Consider the following 19,479-nt stretch of genomic DNA (forward strand, 5'->3'; position numbering starts at 1 on the left):
GGCAAATCCATAATGAGGCTTGGTTCACAACGTTATGATGCAGCCCAGCATCCAATGTTTATTTTTAAATGTTTTATTAATTTTAATGGTTTAAATTTTTATGTAATGTATATAGGCATATGCAGTTCCCGGGCCGGGTGGTGGTTTGGATGTTGTTTAATGGCGCATATAGTACGATCGTGTGCAATACTCAATATCCCACCATCCGACGCGCTGAGCTGTGTTGCTAGATCCGGAGCAGTGACTTTGCGGTCCCGCCTCTCAGATGTTCCTGCCACGCCTCGCCGTAGTGGATTCTACATGTCCCGCAGGTGTCCGCCCATTTGGGCGGTGTTACGACTTGTGACCCGGATGTGGATCAATACACTTCCGGCGCATGGGGGAATCCCGGAACGAGGCTTGGTTAGTGAATTTGCTTCATCAATGAATTGTATTTGTATTTCTATATAAAGGGGTGGCGTCCCACGCCACTCGTACCCCGAGACGAAGTGATCTTGTCACGAAACGCGTCGGGTGGATTGAGTGACGTGTGGACGCCATCCCCTTCATTCCTCCAAAACGAGTGGCCTCTTTTTGTTCCTGGACACGTCCGGCCGGCGTTACAGGCCAAATGCTGGTTTATTCAACCCAAATGTGAGTTGTATGTACATATGCTTACTACTGTTTTTTTAAAAATAAATTACCCGGATTTATGCTATGTGGAGCTCTGTCTTGTTGTCTTCTATATCCCTCGTTGAGCACGGAGTGGTTTAGTGCATTGAAGGAGTTACTACTGCCTTACAAAATCTCTGGTTGAGAGATATGTGGATAGTGGTCCGGCAGGACCCAGATATCTGGTAAGCAGCTGCATGATCGGTGGAGGATTCACGTCTGGTGTATTAATTGCAATATTTCTGGAATCTTCACGGGTGTTTTTATTCATTATATGGACTTACTATCTAATTTAAAATTAGTCTTGGACTTTATGGACTTTTTAAACACTAATATTGTTACTGTTTATTCAATTATCTGAAGTTATGGTTTATCACTGTTTATGTTGTTGATCACTGGGTTTACATATATCAATATCAGCAGGGTAGGAAACCCTGACTTCCTGATTCCATTGGATCATTCATTTAGATACAATGGTCTTCACATACACTTGCTTAATACAAGTGTGTATTTGGGTTTAGCGCAATTATTTTCTTTTTTCTCAACATTGGCTGCTGGGAAGAGCACCCAAACCTCGGCTGCACTGCTGCCACCTGCACAGCAGAATGGGCTCACAGCACAGCCAAGCTGAGACAGAGACCGCAATTTGCCACTAACAATCAGGATCAGAGTCTAACTACACTCTGATCTATACTTAAATTTGACTAGTGCCAGTACTACAAGGTACATGGGCGCTACATATGTGACACTCCTTTCCACAGTAGGTGGTGTCAATGGGGAGTGTCGTTAATTTCAAAAACTTTTGGAACAAGTTCTGGCAAGATACGCCAGACCTTTACTGCGCATTTGTGCCGCTGTCGTCAGCGGCTGCATGCAGGGTGAATATCTCCCAAACCGTGTAGGATTAGGAGATATTCACTTTACCTACAGGTAAGTCTTATTATAGTCTTACCTGTAGGTAAAAATGTCCAAGCGGAGTATACAACCGCTTTAACCCATGGTTTACCACATACTATCAGATTATGCGTTTATGGTATCTTTTCTGAAAGCACACCAAAAGTCCTGTATGCTGCATCTTTAGTGCGCTTTCAGAAAACGCGCCAAAAAACATACAATCTCATTAAACAGTCTATGGGAAATTGCAGGTTACCTACACAAAAAACATGGGCACACCTGCGCTGCAGCAAAAGCGCAGCTTGACAGCGTGAAATGCCTATTAGATGGGCATCTTAGCAAACACAACATACAGAGATATGGGAAATGGGAAATATATAATTATACACCCACACAGGATGAGCTGGATGGACGGGTGTCTTACCAACTATGTAACGATATATAATTATAAAATGTTGGTCTTGATTTAGATTTGTATTTTTTGGTGCTTTGTGGAATTAGATGTATTAAAACTTCTTTGAACAACACTCCAAAGACATGCTGGTAGGTAAATTGGATCTCGTCCAAATTGGCCCAGTATATATGTATATGTGTGTATGACTGTGTGTCCCTAGCATGTCATGATCCTACGGGGTAAAAATGACCACCCCAGCCAAGCAGATACTGGCTGGAAAAAGCGCCCAGAGGCGATTCAGTTTGCATGCGTTGCGCTATACAAGTCATTCATTCATTCATTTATGTTATGACCAGAGCTTTTTTTCTCAGAAAATAGGTGCAGGAACTCAACCACGACCCCGTTCAGATTTCAAAAACAGTAGAATGGTCTTAAAGGGGCATTAAATACCAGAATTGCATTACATATAGAGTGCAGAGTTCAGGGGGGTTACACACAGAGTGCAGAGCTGTCACTTGTAAACACATAAACCAGACTTCTGTGTTCACAAGTGATTGTGGTGAGCAGGCACCAAAGGCCAGAGGTGGTGGAACTGAGTTCCCCCTGAAAAAAAGCCCTGGTTATGACAACATAAACGTACTGAACATACATGCCTTTGCAGAGGTTCTGATATCACACCCACTTTAGGCTGACTACACACAGATGCCAAATGGGGGCTGAAGCGTCCCGTAGGAAGGAAGGGATGTACTGAACAAGGTACATTAACTTGGAAGAACCACTAATAATTTGTTTCAAAATGTCATTAACAGTAAATTATCTGTTTGCAATGAATTACTGAACCTTGCTTTTACTGCTCACACTGAAATAGCTTATTAATCTCATTAAAAGAGACACTACACAGACCCTAGTGCAAATTTCCTCCATAATTTATGTTTGGTACTATTAAAGCTGAACTCCCAGCAGATATAAAAGACAAATTAATACAGCACTGTAATCTTTTAAAGTGGAGGTTCACCCGGAAATGACAATTTTTAAGATTAGATTGATGCTCATTTTTCGTCAAGGGGAATCGGGTAGTTTTTTTTAAATCAAAGCCGTACTTACCGTTTTAGAGATACATCTTCTCCGCCGCTTCCCGGGTATGGGCTGCGGGTCTGGCCGTTCTTTCTTGATTGACAGTCTTCCGACAGGCTTCCGACGGTCGCATCTATCGCGTCACGATTTTCCGAAAGTAGCCGAACGTCGGTGCGCAGGCGCCGTATAGAGCCGCACCGACGGTCGGCAACTTCCGGCTACTTGTGACGCGATAGATGCGACCGTCGGAAGACTGTCAATCAAGAAGGAATGCCCAGTCCCAAAGACCCACACCCGGAAGCGGCGGAGAAGATGCATCTCTAAAACGGTAAGTACTGCTTAGTTTTAAAAAAAAAATAGCCGATTCCCCTAGACAAAATGAGCATGAATCTAATCTTAAAATTTTTTTTTAGGGTGAACTCCCGCTTTAAGCAAATGCAAACACTGTAGCTACTGGGATTTGACTTGCTATCAGCCTCTTGCCGTCCCTGTAAAACAGAGCTCAGACTTGAAGATGGATAATCTGCACAAGGAGCTAATCAGTTGTGATGCAGTGCTTGTGTGTGAACACGGATCTTGCTGAGAGGAGGAGGAAAGAGCAAACTGACAAAGCAATAGGTCTGCTGCTTCCCCTTTCACTGTCCAGTCGCGGTCTGGGGGAGGGACAAGACCTGTAAGTGATACTTGAAGCGGGGGTTCACCCAAAAAAAATTTTTAACATTACATTCAGCCGAGTTGTTAGAATGACAATCGGCTGTTTTTTTTATCTCCTTGCCATACATACCGTTTTACATATATATATATATATATATATATATATATATATATATATATATATGTTCAGCGCGGCTTTCGGGTATAATCTGCGGGACTGGGCGTTTCTAATTGATTGACATGCTTCCGACCGGCGCATACAGCGCGTCACAAGTTGCCGAAAGAAGCTCTATACGGCGCCTGCGCACCGACGTTCGGCTTCTTTCGGCAACTCGTGACGCGTTGTATGCACCGGTCGGAAGCCTGTCAATCAATTAGGAACGCCCAGTCCCGCAGATTATACCCAGAAGCCGCGGTGAACATATATATATAAAACTGTATGTACGGCAAGGAGATTAAAAAAAAACAGCCGATTGTCATTCTAACAACTCGGCTGAATGTAATGTTAAAAAATTTTTTTTTGGGTGAACCCCCGCTTTAACTGCAGCAAAGAAAAAAAACAGGTCTTTAGCCCCACCAGACAGGACTGTAAATCTCAGAACTGTATGGACAGAAATACAAATCCTTTGGCATATAAAACAGCTCCAGATATGAATTTCATCTGTGAATTTAGTTGTTTTCCAGAAGTTCAGCTTCACTTTGCGATACTGACCCCTGCACTTACCTTTTAGTTGTAACAGCTTCTAGTTCAAATATGTTAAAGTCCCAGGAATCCTCGTTGTCGAGTAACTGCGCTATACGAGGTGGAACGTCATTGATTGTAACTGGCACTGATAGGTGACTATGGCTGTGCTGCATATCTGTAATAATTAGTAATTCATTGTTAGTCCTTAGTAGCTCATTCATAAACCATGCAAGAGGTAAACTTGATCGATATAATATCTAAGGGTCTATCCACCCAAAATGCATTATTTACCTGGAGAGTTAAAACACCTATTTTCCTATAATGTTTGCAAACTCGAGTGGGACGATCCTTAAAGTGGATATAAACCCACTCTCATCCTTTCTAAACTACTGCCATAGTGCTGATCTATAAGGATATAGATGCCTCCTGCATGTATCCTTACCTGTCACATGTCTCCCCTCTGTCTGTTATAAGAACTGAAAAACTGCAGATTCTGTGGGTGGGCTGTTGTCTGGAGCTCGGTGGGTGGAGTCGTGATGTCAGTAGACTCCCCGCCCACCACTACACTCCACTTGTCAACATGCATTTTTTCCTATGTATTGCTTACACTAAATTATGCTATGATCACTAACATCCAGTCAAAATCCAGAAAAGTTACCACATGACTTCAAAAAAGGAGTGGGGGTGGGAATTAAAAAATAATGCCCGTCTCCAGGCTAGTGCATGAGATATGTGAATAACCTGTCATTCACAGCAAGGGGGCGGAACGGACTAAGGTTTTTCTCTGTAAGTCCGTTTTATTTCACTGAACAATAAAAGAGGATTTCTCAGAGCTGGATTAACTCTGTGTGGCAAGACTGGGCACAGATGATAGGAACTACTATACTGTACATTGTGACATCAAAAAGAATACATAAAAATGTTCGGGTTTACATCCACTTTAATATGAGTTCCCACACCTAGCAAAGCCATTTTGAGTATATTCCTCTACCTGGTTTAATTGCAATGCAATGCAATGAAAATATAGCGCTGTTTGGTGGCCCTAAGCGTTTCATGAATTTGTTCTACCCTTCAGGGGCAAATGCACTAAATAGCTGTGAAAAAAAACACAAATATATAAAGTAGAAAATAATATTGTATAAAAGTAATCTATCCAGGGTGCCTGACTTTCGAAAAATCATGGATAAAAGTGAAAGGAAACCTCCACCACTTTTATCCACGATTTTATATCTTCATTGGATGGTTTAGACCAGTTTTATATATACAGATTTTATCTTTATACAGTTTATGGACCGTGTCAGCTAGGATGGTTGTTATATATTTACCCTACAATGTATTATCTTGATGCAACGGTCATATGTTTATTATACGATGTATCATTTATTGCTGTTGCCAGTTTTCTACATACAATATTTGTTACATGTTTTCATTATGGACACAAATGTATGAATGAATTTCCTAACATGTTATGCAATTATTATTTAGCAATAAACATTGGGGTAGATTCAGAAAGATCAGCGGATCTTTCTGCTGGCGTAACGTATGTCATTTACGTTACGCCGCGGCAAGTTTTTCAGGCAAGTGCTTTATTCACAAAGCACTTGCCTGTAAAGTTGAGGCGGCGTAGCGTAAATCACCCGGCGGAATTCAAATTCGGCGGGTAGGGGGCGTGTATCATTTAAATGAAGCGCGTCCCCGCGTCGAACGAACTGCGTATGCGCCGGCCGCGACTGAATCCCAGTGCGCATGCTCCAAATGACGTTGGCAAATCGTCATGCTTTCGACGTCCAGCCCCATTCACGGACGACTTACGCAAACGACGTAACTTTTTAAAATTTGATGCGGGAACAACGGCCATACTTAACATAGGATACGCCTCATATAGCAGGAGTAACTATAAGCCGGGAAAAGCCTAACGTAAACGTCGTAAATGTACTGCGTCGGCCGGGCGTACGTTCGTGAATTTGCGTATCTAGCCGATTTACATATTCTAGGCGTAAATCAGCGTACACGCCCCTAGAGGCCAGCGTAAATATGCAGTTAAGATCCGACGGCGTAAGAGACTTAGGTCGGTCGGATCTTAGTCAAATCTAGGCGTATCTGATTCTATGAATCAGGCGCATAGATACGACCGGCCGGACTCAAAGATACGACGGCGTATCTCCTGATACGCCGTCGTATCTTCTCTCTTAATCTACCCCATTGTGTTTTATATTGACTGTGTTTCTGTTGCCGCACATACCTCATGTAAAGTCCCACCCCAGTTCTCTTTAGTTTCGATACTGCACAGTAGAATGTACAGGATACATCTACCGTATATACTCGCGTATAAGACGACCCGAGTATAAGCCGAGGCACCTAATTTTACCACAAAAATGGGAAAACTTATTGACTCAAGTATAAGCCGAGGGTGAGAATGCAGCAGCTACTGTAAGCGGAAAAGAGGGTAAACAATGCCCATTTGCAGCTTCACTGTGCCCATTGCAACTTCACTGTGCCCAACCTCACTGTACCCATCCTCACTGTGCCCATTGCAGCCTCACTGTGCCCGAGTCAGTGTTAAAAACATACAAAAACATACTTGGGGGGGCCACCAGTGCATAGGAGGAATCCCCTCAGTTCTCCCATATAGAGGAGTATATCTCCCAAGGTTGAGACACTAGGTTCTTTCATTCTATTAACAGGTTAGGACCCACCAATCCGGGGTACTTTGTCGCAGTAAGTGGGCTTAGCACTATATGACCATATAGTGTGACCAAACCCCCGTATTTTTGAATATGTTCAGGTGTTTTTAACTAGCCTTGTAGGATAAATGTCATTTTTGCATGTGTGCGCTATAATCTGTTTTGTACATTCATTGTTTAAAACTTGCGGTCTCCTCCTGGTCCCTTCCGTGATAGACGTTTCTCAGCAGACACAGTTCCGCCTATCACAGATGTTCTCTCATCCGAGGATGAGAGAATGTTTGTGATATGCGGAACTGTGTCTGCTGAGAAACGTCTATCACGCAAGGGACCGTGACTTTTAAACAATGGACGCCCATAGCCTCTCAATAATTTCAGGTACACTGACTCGAGTATAAGCCGAGGGAGGTATTTTCAGCTGAAAAACTCGGCTTATACTCAAGTATATACAGTATTTTTTTTTTTTTTTTTAGCCTGCGTTCACACTGAATGCTGGTTTGAAGTTGTGCGAGTTCAGCTGAATTTGCACAATTTTAACCACTTCCCGACCGCCGCATGTATATGTACATCCACAGAATGGCACGTACAGGCAGATGGGCGTACACGTACGTCCCCGCCTTTCCGCGGGTCGGGGGTCCGATCGGGACAGCCCCCCCGCTACATGCGGCGGTCGGATACCCGCGGGGAGCGATCCCGGACGACGGCCTGGCTATTCGTTTTTAGCCGCTCCGTCGCGATCGCTCCCCGGAGCTGAAGAACGGGGAGAGCCGTATGTAAACACGGCTTCCCCGTGCTTCACTGTGGCGGCGGCATCAATCGAGTCATCCCTTTTATAGGGAGACTCGATCGATGACGTCAGTCCTACAGCCACACCCCCCTACAGTTGTAAACACACACTAGGTAAACACTAACTCCTACAGCGCCCCCTGTGGTTAACTCCCAAACTGCAACTGTCATTTTCACAATAAACAATGCAATTTAAATGCATTTTTTGCTGTGAAAATGACAATGGTCCCAAAAATGTGTCAAAATTGTCCGAAGTGTCCGCCATAATGTCGCAGTCACGAAAAAAAATTCACTGATCGCCGCCATTAGTAGTAAAAAAATTTTTTTTTAAGAAAAATGCAATAAAACTATCCCCTATTTTGTAAACGCTATAATTTTTGCGCAAACCAATCGATAAACGCTAATTGCGATTTTTTTTACCAAAAATAGGTAGAAGAATACGTATCGCCCTAAACTGAGGGAAAAAAATGTTTATATATGTTTTTGGGGGATATTTATTATAGCAAAAAGTAAAAAATATTGAATTTTTTTCAAAATTGTCGCTCTATTTTTGTTTATAGCGCAAAAAATAAAAACCACAGAGGTGATCAAATACCACCAAAAGAAAGCTCTATTTGTTGGGAAAAAACAACGCCAATTTTGTTTGGGAGCCACGTCGCACGACCACGCAATTGTCTGTTAAAGCGACGCAGTGCCGAATCACAAAACCTGGCCTGGGCATTTAGCTGCCTAAAGGTCCGGGGCTTAAGTGGTTAAACCCGCATTTCAGTCTGAGTTTGGGAATAATTTTAGAGACATCTGTGCGGGTGTTTATTGAAATCGCCACCAAAAGTCGCCAAACGTAGTAGTAGTGCAAGAACAAACTTTGGGAATGGGCGCTGCGCCGCAAAGTCGGTGTCGCACCCATTCGGATGGTGCTGTTGCTAGCTATAGACAGCGATTTGACATGCAATTTGACATGTCAAATCGCATGTCAAATCGACCCAAAGTGAACAGGGGCTCAATGAGACCTATTCTCAGCTGCCAAAAGCTTTCAGCTGACTGTCTGTTTCCCCAGATCAGGGGTTGCAGGTGATTGGCTGCAGTCGCTGATTGAAGAAAACTTTCCAACATGTTTCTAATACAGAATAAGATTATTGACTTTTGTCAAGCAAAGACGGACACACACTGATTGAAATTCGGACATTTTCGATCAGTTCAGGACCAGCTTAATTTCAGGACACAACCGCAACCATTGCAAAAGTCAAAATGTTGTATGAAAACTTACTTTTTGAGAAAACATATTCATTTCCTGAAAGTCTTCTCAAACCATCCTGCAACAAATAAATATATATATTAGTACAGAAAGGATCTGCATGGTTATATAACAGAACTAATAAAGTGAGTATATATTCGTTAGAGGCAAAGATGAACATCTACAGAAGGAGACTGATCAGGAGGGGCACAAACCGCCATATCACCATCTAAACCTGACTGTTTGTGACAACAATCCAATTATTCTCAATGGGCCTATTGAGCGTTGTCAGTCGATGACAGTCATGTGAAGCTCAATTCTTTGGGGCAGAATCACATGTTTTTAGCCCGAATTACTTTTTCAGGACCTTGAAATTTACAAAAACTTTTTTTAATTAATTCTGCACTGACTGTCCATGAAATTGCCCCAGCCCCTGTTCAAAACCATCTGGGGACAAAACTGGGGACAGACTTGATTCAGGGACAGTGTCCTCAATCCGGGGACTGTGCCCAGAAACCGGGGATGTCTGGTCGGCAAAACTTTTTTTTTCCATTTTGTATACAGCAAAGGTGGGTTATAACCCCTGTCACTTTTTTTTCACCATTTGGGGCCCATTGCGGAGATTTCCCTTTACTTCCTGCCCAATAGACAAACAGGAAGTGAGAGGAAATCCCTGCAAATAAAGGCAATTCCTTGGTGGTCAATGGGGTTTTACTTTCACTTTCAATAATGGTAAACAAGACAAATCGAGAGAGGGGATCATCATACTAGTGGCAGGGGTAGAAATAATAATGTAATATGTGTTCTAATCAATCTCCACTCTGTCCAATTGTGTTCAGGTGGGGTGGTTTGGAGCCCCTTTTTTTTTCTTTTCTTGGGTTTTGTTTTGTTTAATGTGATTATGTTTGTATCATTTGTCTGTATTATCTCAATGTTATTTGCATATAAAAATAAAAAAAGGATCTGATTTTAAACAGACAAATTTGAAAGGAAATTCCAATACTTATAATTTAATAGTTAATATTAATTAGTTCATTCGGATTTTCTTTCTTATTTTCGAAACAAATTTTTAAACTTACGAATTTTCAAACTTACGAATTTTCAAACTTACGAATTTTCAAACTTACGAATTGCGATCATAGCCAATGACCCGAAAAACGAGAACAAAAAAACGTAATGAAATGAAAAACGAAAAAAAAAAATTTCAACAGTGCACGTGTCTACTAAACATACAATGGCTAGTAAACATACAGCCTAGGGAATGTTGGTTGCCATCATTTTATAATTGCTTACTGTCATCAGACCACCAACAAGGTCACTTGTGTGGGGATCCTCTTCTTTGGTTGCCAGCTGTGGAGAATAGAGCTCTGTGGTCCTCAGAATTTCCAACACTCTATCCAAGGCCTCTGCCACCGTCACAGGACTGTTCTCCTGAGCTGCATTTATTATGTTAATGACCTTATGAGACAAAACAAAGAGTCAATAATCATTTTTTCAGTGCATAGCACATAATAGGATAGATTGTTTCTTATGCCAATATCAATGAGTTTGTCCTTACAAAAATAGCTGCAACAGTCAGCCCAATGAGCAGGGCCGCTGATAGAAATCATGGGGCCCCGTACAGCCTACCTGATGGGGCCCCCTTCAGCTCCACCCCTGGTCCCGCCCCTGGTCCCTCCTTCAGCCCCACCCTGGCTCCGCCTGTGGCCCCTCCCCAGATGCCATATTGTGCTGCAGAATGTGCCACCCATGCCACCAATGCCGTAATGTGCTGCAGACACTGCCACCCAAGGCATAATTCTATTGGCAGCATGGGTGGCACTGTCTCTGCAGACAGCACATGCGTTATGGCATTAGCGTCATGGGTGGCACATTACGGCATAGGCGATTTGGCGGCATGGGTGGCACTGTCTCTGCAGGCAGCACGTGTTATGGGCAGACAAAGCCACCAATGCCACAATGTATAGGTGCCATTCCCAGAAAAAAAGCAAATAGCAGAGTAATGCAGTGTTACTAGAGGTGCCATGCTACAAAAAAACAGTGGTAGTAGATCTTGAAGCCCATTCTATTTGAGAGAAGACATCCACAGTGTATCTGTACAGCCATATCCAGGCTAACAACACTGGGATATCATGCCATCTCACTAAAACTGAATCCCCCACACACTTATCTATTTACAGTATTGCCTGCACTTCATTATAATTCACGATTGTAGCCTGCATGTGATCCCGGTGTGTGCTTTTTACGTTGTCCTTTGTTTTTAACCTTATAGTGCTGTACATTTACCTTAGCATGCAAGGGAAACCTAGTCTGAGAGTACTATGGGGCTCTTGTTGCTGACCTGCTTCAGAAAATACTAGTTTTCAGGCTGATCGTTTTGGCTTAAAACTTTCCTTGTCACAGGCTTAGATTATGCATGCAGCACTTTGGTGCTAAACTTTCGATCTGCATTCTTGGGACTCAAATTATGGAAGCATAACAGACAGGAAGCTAATGTTTTCAGGAGAGGTCAGCAGTAGCAGCTTCTCTGTTACTCGAACTCTAGGTTTCCTTTAATCAACAGTTTTACTACTTTGCAATGGTTTAGTTTTGCTGAGTGCCAAATCTTCACCGCATGTTCAGTAATCCGAGAACTAATGGCAGAGTACACATGCTAAATTTTTTTCCCTCACGTTCCCTTATAGATACTATTCCAACTCCGGTGGAGAGAGAGAAATTCAGAGAACATGTTGGAGCTTCTGAACGGCGTAGTCGCCTCACTGCTCGTTCTTCACGAGGTGAGAGAGGAATCAAAATCACTCTGCCGAGCAAAGGAGCCAGGAGGTGACGGCACTAAAAAAGTCTTGAAGACTTGAGCCAGCATGGCACTAGGAGCGGGCGCGGATGAGGTATTCTTCTGTGCCCAAAATACGAGAAATAGTCCCTCCCCTGCCGCGGCCACCACTGTCGCTACACATAAGAATGAACATAGCAAATAATTAAAAAAAACGTAAAATGTACAGAGGGGGTTTGGTGCTGGACGATGTTAAGGGACCCTAATCTGTCATGTTTTTTTTTTTTTTACATTTAACTTACTATTTTGTTCAGGTTGCCAGGCCCCCCTGCTGGCCGGGCCCGGTACAACTGGGCCAGTTGTACTGGCCTATCAGCGGCCCTGCCCATGAGGTATCTACTCACCCTACTGCATTATGCATATCCATGAAGTAGGGCCCATTATATATGCTCTGCTTCAAAACAAATGCTTGTGTTCTGCCGCATGGATTTTTTTCCGACAGAATGTTGGCTCAAACTTGTCTTGCATACACACGGTCACACAAATGTTGACGGAAATTGCGAACGTCAAGAAAGCGGTGACACATACGACAAGCCGAGAAAAATGACGTTCAATAGCCAGTTCAATTTCCGACAACAAGCTCCCATCGAACATTTGTTGTCAGAAATTCCGACCGTGTGTACACGGCATTAGTGTGACAGACGCCAACACAGTGCAGAGCTGGCATCACATTAAGGCAGTGTTTCTCAATTCCAGTCCTCAGGCCCCCCCAACAGGTCAGGTTTTCAGGATTTCCATTATTTTGCACAGGTGATTTGATCAGTTTCACTGCCTTAGTAATCACCACAGCCTTTTCATCTGAGGGAAATCCTGAAAACCTGACCTGTTGGGGGGCCTGAGGACTGGAATTGAGAAACACTGCATTAAGGCAATAAGAGAAAATGCCTTTCCCAAAAGAATGATGCGCCCCTTGCACATCCTTCAAATGGCATTTTATATTTTGTCCTTTACAGTAAGGGCACCATATATCTCAGGGATTTGCAATTAGCGGACCTCCAGCTGTTGCAGAACTACAAGTCCCATGAGGCAAAGCAAGACTCTGACAGCCACAAGGACGACACCCAGAGGCAGAGGCATGATGGGACTTGTAGTTTTGCAACAGCTGGAGGTCCACTAATTGCATACCCCTGATATTACAGGGAGTGCAGAATTATTAGGCAAGTTGTATTTTTGAGGATTAATTTTATTATTGAACAACAAACATGTTCTCAATGAACCCAAAAAACTCATTAATATCAAAGCTGAATATTTTTGGAAGTAGTTTTTAGTTTGTTTTTAGTTTTAGCTATTTTAGGGTGATATCTGTGTGTGCAGGTGACTATTACTGCGCATAATTATTAGGCAACTTAACAAAAAAAAAATAGATACCCATTTCAATTATTTATTTTTACCAGTGAAACCAATATAACATCTCAACATTCACAAATACACATTTCTGACATTCAAAAACAAAACAAAAACAAATCAGTGACCAATATAGCCACCTTTCTTTGCAAGGACACTCAAAAGCCTGCCATCCATGGATTCTGTCAGTGTTTTGATCTGTTCACCATCAACATTGCGTGCAGCAGCAACCACAGCCTCCCAGACACTGTTCAGAGAGGTGTACTGTTTTCCCTCCTTGTAAATCTCACATTTGATGATGGACCACAGGTTCTCAATGGGGTTCAGATCAGGTGAACAAGGAGGCCATGTCATTAGTTTTTCTTCTTTTATACCCTTTCTTGCCAGCCACGCTGTGGAGTACTTGGACGCGTGTGCTGGAGCATTGTCCTGCATGAAAATCATGTTTTTCTTGAAGGATGCAGACTTCTTCCTGTACCACTGCTTGAAGAAGGTGTCTTCCAGAAACTGGCAGTAGGACTGGGAGTTGAGCTTGACTCCATCCTCAACCCGAAAAGGCCCCACAAGCTCATCTTTGATGATACCAGCCCAAACCAGTACTCCACCTCCACCTTGCTGGCGTCTGAGTCGGACTGGAGCTCTCTGCCCTTTACCAATCCAGCCACGGGCCCATCCATCTGGCCCATCAAGACTCACTCTCATTTCATCAGTCCATAAAACCTTAGAAAAATCATTCTTGAGATATTTCTTGGCACAGTCTTGACGTTTCAGCTTGTGTGGCTTGTTCAGTGGTCGTCGTCTTTCAGCCTTTCTTACCTTGGCCATGTCTCTGAGTATTGCACACCTTGTGCTTTTGGGCATTCCAGTGATGTTGCAGCTCTGAAATATGGCCAAACTGGTGGCAAGTGGCATCTTGGCAGCTGCACGCTTGACTTTTCTCAGTTCATGGGCAGTTATTTTGCGCCTTGGTTTTTCCACACGCTTCTTGCGACCCTGTTGACTATTTTGAATGAAACGCTTGATTGTTCGATGATCACGCTTCAGAAGCTTTGCAATTTTAAGAGTGCTGCATCCCTCTGCAAGATATCTCACTATTTTTTACTTTCCTGAGCCTGTCAAGTCCTTCTTTTCACCCATTTTGCCAAAGGAAAGGAAGTTGACTAATAATTATGCACACCTGATATAGGGTGTTGATGTCATTAGACCACACCCCTTCTCATTACAGAGATGCACATCACCTAATATGCTTAATTGGTAGTAGGCTTTCGAGCCTATACAGCATGGAGTAAGACAACATGCATAAAGAGGATGATGTGGTCAAAATACTCATTTGCCTAATAATTCTGCACTCCCTGTATATCTGATCAGTGGATGGTGCTAACATCTCTCTTAATGAAAGCAGACAGGAAAAGTGTACATATGTACTGTAGCACCCTTTGTCGTTACCTTTGTAATGGGAGCCTCTATGGTCATGGTGTGAATCCGTGCCATTGATGAATACCTGTGGTTCTGTAAACTGGCTGCTGTAAAGTAAACACTAAATTGTTATTATCAAGGCTAAAATATATAAAATTACATGTGACATACTGCTTTAAAAGAAATACATAGTAAGGTAAATCTGTAGATTGCCACTGCTGATTTCTTTCAGAAAATGCTAATTGCCTGGCAAGTTCTAGCTTCATTACTTCATAAATTACGCAAAGTCCTCTGGAATTCTTCTTCAAGAAGTGCATTTCACACCCCCCTCCCCAATATTTTATTGAAAGACTTCAAGTATAAGTACAGGGACAACAGTACAATCACAGCTTCAAAGAACAATTAAATGTGGAAACACCACGTATATCAGACTTTTTAACAGCAATCTGAATAGAGCCAATGCACCAGGTTTACGTTGCTTGTGTTTTGGTGTTGGGTCTTAAATGTACAAGCTTTTGTCTCAGTGTATTGCTGGGCTTGAAGGACACAGGGGGTGTGATGTTTGTTAACCACTTGACCTCCGGAAGATTTACCCCCCCTCCATGACCAGGCCATTTTTTGCTTTTTGGCACTGCGTTACTTTACCTGACAATCCCACAGTCATCCAACGCTGTACCCAAATTACATTTATATAATTTTTTCCCCCACAAATAGACCTTTTTTTGGTGGTATTTGATCACTAGGTTTTTTATTTTTTGTGCCATAAAGAAAAAAAACTAACAATTTTGAAAAAAAAAAAAAAACAATATTGTTTTTACTATCTGCTATAAAACATATACAATAAAAAAATCTAAATTCTTTATACATTTTTGGTAAAAAAAAATCCCAATAAGCGTGTATTGATTCGTTTACGTGAACATTATAGCGTCTACAAACTACAGTATACATACTGATTTTATTTATTTTTTAATACTAGTAATGGCGGCGATCAGCGACTTATAGTGGGACTGTGATAGTAGTCTGACACTAACTGAGGCCCCGTACACACGACCGAGTTTCTCGGCAGAATTCAGCCAGAAACTCGATCGGAGCCGTATTCTGCCGAGAAACCGGTCATGTGTACACTTTCGGCCGAGGAAACCGACGAGGATCTCGTCGGGCCAAATAGAGAACATGTTCTCTATTTCCTCGTTAGTCAACGGGGAAACTTGGCTCGCCGAGATCCTCAGCGGCTTCACAAGGAACTCGACGAGCAAAGCGATGTGTTTTGCTCGTCGAGTTTCTCGGACGTGTGTACGGGGCCTCAGAGGTGCCTCTCTTCTCTTTTATACCCTGTAAAAAAAATGCTTTGATATACAAGTGCTTTGGATTACAAGCATGTTCCTGGAACTAATTATGCTCGCAATCCAAGGTTTTACTGTAGATTTTTTTTTTAAAGCTAATAGTATATGTTTACGACCCCTATATGATTATAATTTTAAGAATGTAAGTGTAATTAAATACTTTTTGAATATAATAAAAGTCTCATTGTTTTCATATAAACACACCATACCTATCACGTTTGTTATTTTATTTCTGTTGACTTACAAAATGGAGGTGGAAAACTGTACTGTAGCCTATATTACCAATTAAGGATTAGCTTCATTTTTGGAGACAAGTGCAAGGAATAGAGGAAATCACACTATTTGCTATGGACAGTGCTCCAGCTTTTACAAACCAACCCCACAACATTAGTGTCAACCTTTCTATATGGAAAATAATATATTTGTGAGGTTTGTGTTAAAAATGGAATTAAGTTATTTTCCTTACCGTCACTACTCCGTGATGTGATTGACCTTACATCCATTGACTCTTTCCTTCTGTTCTTATGTCTGAATGAGTGGGAATGAGACTCTAAAAGACAATTTAAAAATACAATTATATTTAAAGTGCTAAGAATGCAAACTTCAATATTTAGTTCACAGACTGCAATGAGTCTAGATATTCCCTTTCCTAAACAAATTAATATGGGCATCCTATACCAATGTGTGTGGGAGATTTCTATAATTTGGTTGTTTTTGGCAGCATAGGTTGAGAAACTTTATTTAAAAAAGAAGTATGGCCAAAGCTTTTTTGCCCATACTTCTTTTCTGGGTCACAGGAGTGCAATTACTTTTGCTCTACTGTGACCCAGAGATAGCTCTGAGCAGACCGAAAACTGAGCGATTGGCAGTCATGTGATCGCTCAGTTCTCAGTACTAGAACTGACGAGGGACAGCTGCAGCATCACACCGATGCTGCAGCATAGAGGTGAGGATGTGTTTGTTTTTGTTTTTAAAAATACTCAAACTTCTTCTTTAGAGCCGGTTCACACTGGGGCGGCACGACTTTGGGGGCGACTCGTTCTTGCCGAAGTCGTACAAGAACCTTTTTCTAAGTCGGAGTGACTTGCGTCGCTCCTATTAGAACGGTTCTATTGAATAGAATGGGACGCGACTTGTCAGGCGGCCGAGTCGCCTGATGAGTCGCCCCAGTGTGAACCGGCTCTTAATCATACACTTCAATCATATAATGCTGTAGGGATCTCCAAACTATGGCCCTCCAGCTTATGCGGAACTACACATCCCATGGGGCATTGTAAAACTCTGACATTCACAGACATGACGGAAATCGTAGTTCCTCAACAACTGGAGGGACATAGTTTGGAGACCCCTGCTGTAGAGTAAAGGAACCTTAAAGTATAATTCCAGTCAAATCCTGACTAAGGCTAAACCTACTCCCACCCAATTTCTAATTATTCTATCTTCCCTGTGAATGAAAAGATGCCTATACTTGCCTATTCTGAAGCCGCTCTGGTCACATTAATTGGGTCGCAGTGGCAGCCTCAGTGGAGAGGAGAGGCAGTGACAATGGCTGCAGAGACTGGGAAATGACGCATTGGCGTAGCGTAGGTTGTCAATGCCTGGGGCAAGGCAAGTGATTTGTGCCCCCTAACCTGTGGGCTTTTAGATCCCCCCACTCTGATCACACCCACCACGATACCCCCACCCTGATTACACCCCCCAGATAGCCCCCCACTCTGGTCACACCCCCCAGATAGCCCCAAAATTCCTCCACTCTGATCACAACCCCAGATTACACACTACCCCCTAAATTCCTCAACTCTGATCAAACTTCCGATTCAACCCATTCTGTTTACACCCCCAGATCACACCTCCAGATCTCCCCCTCCATCCCTCTACTCTATCACACCTCCAGATATCCAACCAGATCCCCCCACTCTGATCACACCTCCCTGATAACCCACTCCCCCATCACACACACAATCCCCCTCATCTTACTGGTCCTGCAGCAACAGAGAAATGAGGGTTAGCTGTGTCCCGCGCAGGCAGGAGAATATCTCCAGCAGGATTTCCAGTGGTGGTTGCAGCCACAGCAACCAACGGGCATCTTCCTCCACCCAGACCTTCTCCTCTAATTGCAGCCCTGTCTGCCTCCCTCACCCCCCCCCCCCCAAACACACACAGCGTGGTGCTCACTGCCTGCACACACTCGGGATCAAGAGCCACCTACCGCTCCGCCATCCTCTGCATGCTTGGATCCATTCTCCCTGCTTTCTCTGTGACAGTAGCTAAACTAAAACCTCCATGCTGTGCCCGCTCTCCTACTGGGCGCAGCATGGAGGTTTTAGTTTGTCTGCTGCCTGGGTTGCTTTGGATGGCCTATAGTGGTGCTGGCCCTGTCCGCACCCCTCTGAATGTTGCGTCCGGGGCTACCTCACCATCTGCACACCCCAGCTACACCACTGCAATGACATCATGTGACCAGACTGGAGCAGCTGTAGAGACATATTTTCTTTTACAGGGTAAATAAAATAGTCTTAGAATGGAGGCGGAAGTAGTTTTAGCCTTAGTTAGAATTTGAGTGGAATTACACTTTAAGAGTTTTTCCACTAAGACAGCACAGAGCAAAGCTGAAATGCAAATTCTGTTACCTATAGTAACCTATTAGTTTACATTTTCTGATGCCCAAAAATATGCTTGGGTTGGATGTTTTGTACTACTATACTATGCCATGTGTATTGCAAAAAAAAAAAGACACAGTTGCACAATCTTCGTGTTACAGCATTTCATTCCCTGTAGACAACATTCATGTAACGTATCGGTTGCTAAATTTTAACCTTTCAAGTTTACAAAGTTTCCATGGAGCACAGCCAGCCACTCATTACTGTAAACATATGTTGTACCACTTTTCTAACCTCCCTTTGCAATGCCAGCTTTACTTTATTTTACTTGCTCACAATACAGGTGTACTACAAAGTTCATCAATTGTCTCCACACTGTATTAAAGAAGAACCCATTAATTACAATTGGCATCCAAACTAAATCTAACATAGCTCCAAATGCAATTGTAATAGAAACAAGTTTACGCGTGAATATCAGAAAAAAAAAACATACTGGGATAGATTCAAGTATCAATTACGCCTGCGTATCCCTAGATACGCAGCGTAATTGCTAAGTAGTGCCGGCGTATCGACTTTCCTGATTCAGAAAGCTCGATACCCCGGCTTAAGCCTAAGATACGAATGGCATAAGTCTCTTATGCCTTCGTATCTTAGGCTGCATTCTTGCGGTGGCCGCTAGGTGGCGCTCCGTTACTTTTCAGCGTAGAGTATGCAAATTGCATACTAACGCCAATTCTCAAACGTACGTGCGCCCGGCGTTCGATCTTTACGTCGTTTGCGTACGTCGTTTTCGTCGTAAGGCTGCTCCTGCAGGGGCAGCCAATGTTAAGTATGGACGTCGTTCCCGCGTCGCGATTTGAACATGTTACGTCGTTTGCGTAAGTCGT

The 19,479-nt window shown here is 42.9% G+C and overlaps 1 protein-coding gene across 2 annotated transcripts in view; it reads right to left on the reverse strand.

The window, feature by feature from the left end:
• The window catches only part of PDE8B (phosphodiesterase 8B), a 120,724-nt gene that overhangs the window by 41,206 nt on the left and 60,039 nt on the right, over nt 1-19,479 (reverse strand). For both annotated transcript variants that reach the window (XM_040340900.1, XM_040340909.1), the window contains 5 exons: nt 16,459-16,542; nt 14,680-14,756; nt 10,350-10,514; nt 9,090-9,135; nt 4,392-4,527 (listed from right to left, as the gene is read on the reverse strand). In XM_040340900.1, coding sequence (XP_040196834.1) covers nt 4,392-4,527; nt 9,090-9,135; nt 10,350-10,514; nt 14,680-14,756; nt 16,459-16,542 — 508 coding nt within the window. The remainder of the gene's footprint in view (nt 1-4,391; nt 4,528-9,089; nt 9,136-10,349; nt 10,515-14,679; nt 14,757-16,458; nt 16,543-19,479) is intronic.

The sequence above is a fragment of the Rana temporaria genome, chromosome 1 (assembly GCF_905171775.1).
Source record: "Rana temporaria chromosome 1, aRanTem1.1, whole genome shotgun sequence".
Taxonomy (NCBI): domain Eukaryota; kingdom Metazoa; phylum Chordata; class Amphibia; order Anura; family Ranidae; genus Rana; species Rana temporaria.